This window comes from Piliocolobus tephrosceles, chromosome 16 (assembly GCF_002776525.5).
Source record: "Piliocolobus tephrosceles isolate RC106 chromosome 16, ASM277652v3, whole genome shotgun sequence".
Taxonomy (NCBI): Eukaryota; Metazoa; Chordata; class Mammalia; order Primates; family Cercopithecidae; genus Piliocolobus; species Piliocolobus tephrosceles.
The window spans coordinates 49,005,586-49,010,490 of NC_045449.1; the positions used below are offsets into that span (position 1 = coordinate 49,005,586).

Sequence of the window (4,905 nt, forward strand, 5' to 3'; positions counted from 1 at the left end):
GAGACAGAGTCTCGCTCTGTCGCCCAGGCTGGAGTGCAGTGGCCGGACCTCAGCTCACTGCAAGCTCCGCCTCCCAGGTTTACGCCATTCTCCTGCCTCAGCCTCCCGAGTTGCTGGGACTACAGGCGCCCGCCACCTCGCCCGGCTATTTTTTTTTTTTGTATTTTTAGTAGAGACGGGGTTTCACCGTGTTAGCCAGGATGGTCTCGATCTCGTGACCTCGTGATCCGCCCGTCTCGGCCTCCCAAAGTGCTGGGATTACAGGCTTGAGCCACCGCGCCCGGCCAAGAATAGGGTTTTCAAAGAAGGAGGAGGGTGCAAGGCTCCAGGGTACAACTTGCTCTGAATGAATGAAGTGTATTTTGGAGCAGATATAACTTCTAGACATTTCCCATCTATATTACTAATAAGCTCCTGTTTGACTTTCTCCCATAGTTGAAAGTTTGATGATTACCCCCTTCTTGCCTGTTGTAGCATTTGGACGACCATTACCAAAATTAACTCCACAGTAAGTATACGTTTTTTTCCTCCCCTTCCAGGTAACCTACACATACCTCTCAGACTTCATGGAAGCCTAGATATGAGGTAGCACCAGGTGGCTTAGGGATAGCCATGGGTCTTTGACATAAATGAGGCTACCTGGGCAACTAGCTTTTGTAATAAGATTCCCAAGCCAATAATTAGAAGGATTGCTTTTTGAAATAGAAGTAGATGATTCCATCACTTTAATGGTACACAGTTGTTCTGGCTTTGAGGCAGGAAAGACACTCCAAACTAGTCAGAGATAGGAGTTGTAAGGGACATAGTGACATTTTTATAGTTGCTATCGTGTCCACACTGAATCCTGTCTAGTCTTGCAAGTTGATTTCTTCATCCTCTTTTGCCAGGAATTTTGAGCTACCCTGGTTGGATGAGCGTAGCCGATGCAGGTTGGAGATCCAGAAGAAGCAAACACCTCACCGGACGTGTAGGAAATAGCTGTGCTGGCAAGAACCTTGTCTTCAGATAGTTGTAGCATGCCATTCCAGAGAGTGGCAGAGACCTGTATATGTGACCTTTGTCCTCACATATGTTATCACTCGCTGATAATACCCTTTCATACTCCCTTGACTTTGTTTTCATCACTCTGATTTCACAAAAACTCTTCCATTCGGCTAATTGTGAGTTATGGAGGGTGATTGGGATTTCTTTTCCCTTTTTTGGGAAATGGGCTCTCAAGCTAAAGCTATAGGCTGGCAGATTCAGAAGTTTCAGGGGTCTGTTTCTATACATTTGCCTATGTTAAAGGGGTAAAAGGGCTGTCTTCATTAGACATGTGGAAGATGAAGCAACCCCTTCCTTTAGAACTGTGCCTGCATGGCACTCTTCTCACCCTGGTACACCCTCCTTATAGTGGGTATAGTGATTTTTAACCCTAAAACAAAACAAACAACCTCACCATGAGCTCTAGGATGAGGAATGACAAGTGAAGCGATGAAGCAAGCCATCTTCACAGAGTAGAAAAGACATCGGAGAGTTGGTAGATAACTGTGTGAAGACAGTTGTTCTCTTGAAACTATTCTGTGATACAGTCATGTGAAAATGGATGTTTGGCTGTGATTGTTTTCTCAGTTAATGGGTAACTGAATTTCTTTACCCCTCAAAAAACAAAATATTTGGAAAAGAAAGTGGGGATGGTTAGTTTCAGAACAAGTTACAGCTGTAAACAAAAGCAGTTAGCATTTGAGATGGCATGCCAAAACCTGTATAGATGTCCTTGTATCGCATCACTTCTCAAGTATTCCTTCATTGGCCTTCATCCTTTTAGCTGGGCTCTTGGTGGTGGGATAGAGACTTAGGGAGGGTAGAGGGAGAGTGTGGAAATAGGTGCTTCCTTTGGCTGGCAAATGTCTACATCTTGAAACAAACAGATGTACCTAATGAGCTTCTCCATTCACTTTGTAAAAATAAGATTTGTATGTGTACCATCTTGGTCCTCTCCCCTCCCCCATTTTGTTAAAATATCAGGATAGCACTCCCAGGCCACTTTGGTCTCAGTGTAAGATCCCTATTAACTATCTGAAAGGAAAATAGAGCCAAGACCTCTGGTCTCAAATATATAGGAATTGCCTTTCTTTAGTCTTCAGGACTATTGTGTGAAAACAAGTAGGGGTCTAATCTCCTAGAAGGTAGGGGCTTTTATCCTTAAAGAGAATATGTCCCCAGATTATTAGCACTTTTAGAGGAGAAGCCAAGGTATGTAGGGTGTGTGGCTGGCCCATCAGTGGAGCACGAGAGAGAATGGGATACCATTGTGGGAAGAGAAGAAAAGTTCCTCAGGGGCCTCCCACTGCTAAAGCTTTTTGTGAGATGTTGATCTGTGCTTCCTGGATTTGACTTTTAAAGGAATTATTCTGGCAGCACATGTAGTATTCTTGGATGATCTTGCTGCTCTTATTTCTCCTTTTGTGTGTGTGTGTGTGTGGCTATGGGTTTTCATTTGTAACTCCATCTGCTTAGGAGAGTGGGCTCTCTATAAGGGAACCTGCTGTAAACTTCATTGCAGCAAGGATGTAGAGAGAAATAGGACTTAATTCCACTAGGGGCTCTCATCTCACACCTTAAGGAGAAGGAGATTTCTAGAAAAACTGGGCCAGATTTTCTTTGTTCTCCATCATTTTAATGTGGCAGGATGTTCAGTTTTTCTTACTCTTACCTATGTTATATTTCTTCGTAACGTGTCCAAAAAGAAAAAAGACGCAATCAGTGTCTCTTAACTTTGTTCTTTGATCCCTCTCAGTTTCTTCTTGATTTCAGCATGTGTCGGATTCCTAATTTTGGATATGAGTTAGCAAATTTAACCATTATGTTTGTGCCCTACCCAGGGGACTCCCCAGTTTCTGACTTGAAGTAGACTGAGAAGAATCCACGAGGTGCTATTTGGCCAGACTTAAGTAGATTCTATTTCCTTGGTTCTCCGTCTCCCTGAGGACCTCTTATTTTATTGTCCCCTCTTCTAGGTTAATTCTCCTTTGATTTGACTTTGTTGAGAAGGAGGTTGGAGAGTGGATTAGCAAAGTTCCAAGTGCAAAATTACAGTGTGTTAGAGTGTGGGGGGAAAATTAGTCTTATTTTTCCCTACATGGGATACAACACTGTGAATTCAATCTTCAACTGAAGGCCCTGCAGTTCTCCTAAAACATAGTTGTTTGTTTTTCTTTAACAAAGTTTAAGCTAGTGTTAATAAATTAAAAAAAAAATTGCTTGTCTGTCTACTTCAGCTTTGTTTTATGCCCATTTCATATTGTTGTCTGTGTTGTAATTCATAACTTTTGATACCATTTCTGATGTGTAAAATTGGTTGTCTTGTAAATATCTTATAAAGAGTTCAATTGTAAATAAACTATTGTGGCTGTTAATTTTTGAACTTCTGCTTCAATTTATTATATTTATTGGCAAACATTAAACAATTCTGCTTGTATATTTGAAACATTGGAAAAAGAAATCCATTTCCACAATACAAAAGAATAACACATTATTTTCCCCTTTATATAAGATACTCACTTTCATTTGTATATAAGTAGAATGTATTTCATCCTTCTCAATTGTCCAGTGTGCTTCCTTAAATATAATCAGCAACTTGGCTGGGCGCAGTGGCTCACGCCTGTAATCCCAGCACTTTGGAGGCTGAGGTGGGCAGATCACTTGTGGTCAGAGGTTCAAGACCAGCCTGGCCAACACAGTAAAACATGGTAAAACCTCATCTACTAAAAATACAAAAATTATCCAGGTGTGGTGGCATGCACCTGTTATCCCAGTTACTTGGGAGGCTGAGGCAGGAAAATCTCTTGAACCTGGGAAGTGGAAGTTGCAGTAAGCCAAGATCAACCTACTGCACTCCAGCCTGGGCGACAGGGAGACTCCATCTCAAAACAAAACAAAAAGGACTGGTCCAAAAAAAAAGGGGGGGGGGGGCTGCGCATGGTGGCTCACATTTGTAACCCCAGCACTTTGGGAGGCTGAAGCGGGTAGATCACCTGAGGTCAGAAGTTTGAAACCAGCCTGGCTAACATGGTGAAACCCCGTCTCTACCAAAAAGACAATAAATTAGCCAGGTGTGGTGGCAGGCACCTGTACTCCCAGCTACTTGGGAGGCTGAAGCACCAGAATTGCTTGAACCCAGGAGGGGCAGAGATTGCAGTGAACCGAGATCATGCCATTGCACTCCAGCCTGGGTGACAGAGGGAGACTCCAACTCAAAAAAAGAAAAGTATAATTAGCAACTTCAGACCCCAGATTATAGGATACTTGGTCCCTGGTGTCTAAGTTAACAAAATCTTATGGTTGGAAAGACCTTAGAGGTCATCTATTGTGACCCCTGATACATGATTTACCCTTGATAACATTCCAGATGAGCAAATTCCAGCTTCTGCTTCAACACTTTGTTTTTTAACATACATTTTTCCCCCTAAATGTTTGAAAATTCTTGCTTGTTGACAAAAATCTAACTTCTTGTAACTTAAACCCATTGGTTTTTGCTTTGCCTTCTAGGATAATGAAAAAAACATCAATCCCTCCTTTTCTTCATAGTCCCTAAAGATTGCTGTGGCTCGAGGCCAGGCACGGTGGCTCACGCCTGTAATCCCAGCACTTTGGAAGGCCGAGGTGGGCGGATCACAAGGTCAAGAGATCGAGACCATCCTGGCTAACACTGTGAAACCCCGTCTCTACTAAAAATACAAAAAAATTAGCTGGGCGTGGTGGGCGGGCGCTGGTAGTCCCAGCTACTCGGGAGGCTGAGGCAGGAGAATGGCATGAACCCGGGGGGGTGGAGCTTGCAGTGAGCGGAGATCGCGCCAAAGCACTCCAAGCCTGGGTGACAGAGCGAGACTCTGTCTCAAAAAAAAAAAAAAAAAAAAAAAAAAA

At 43.0% G+C, this 4,905-nt stretch overlaps 1 protein-coding gene across 2 annotated transcripts in view; it reads left to right on the forward strand.

The window, feature by feature from the left end:
* Positions 1–3,398, forward strand: part of MSL1 (MSL complex subunit 1) — a 15,579-nt gene extending 12,181 nt beyond the window's left edge. For both annotated transcript variants that reach the window (XM_023204231.2, XM_023204232.3), the window contains 2 exons: positions 436–508; positions 888–3,398. In XM_023204231.2, coding sequence (XP_023059999.1) covers positions 436–508; positions 888–978 — 164 coding nt within the window. In that variant the 3' untranslated portion in view covers positions 979–3,398. The remainder of the gene's footprint in view (positions 1–435; positions 509–887) is intronic.
* The last annotated feature ends 1,507 nt before the right edge of the window (positions 3,399–4,905 follow it).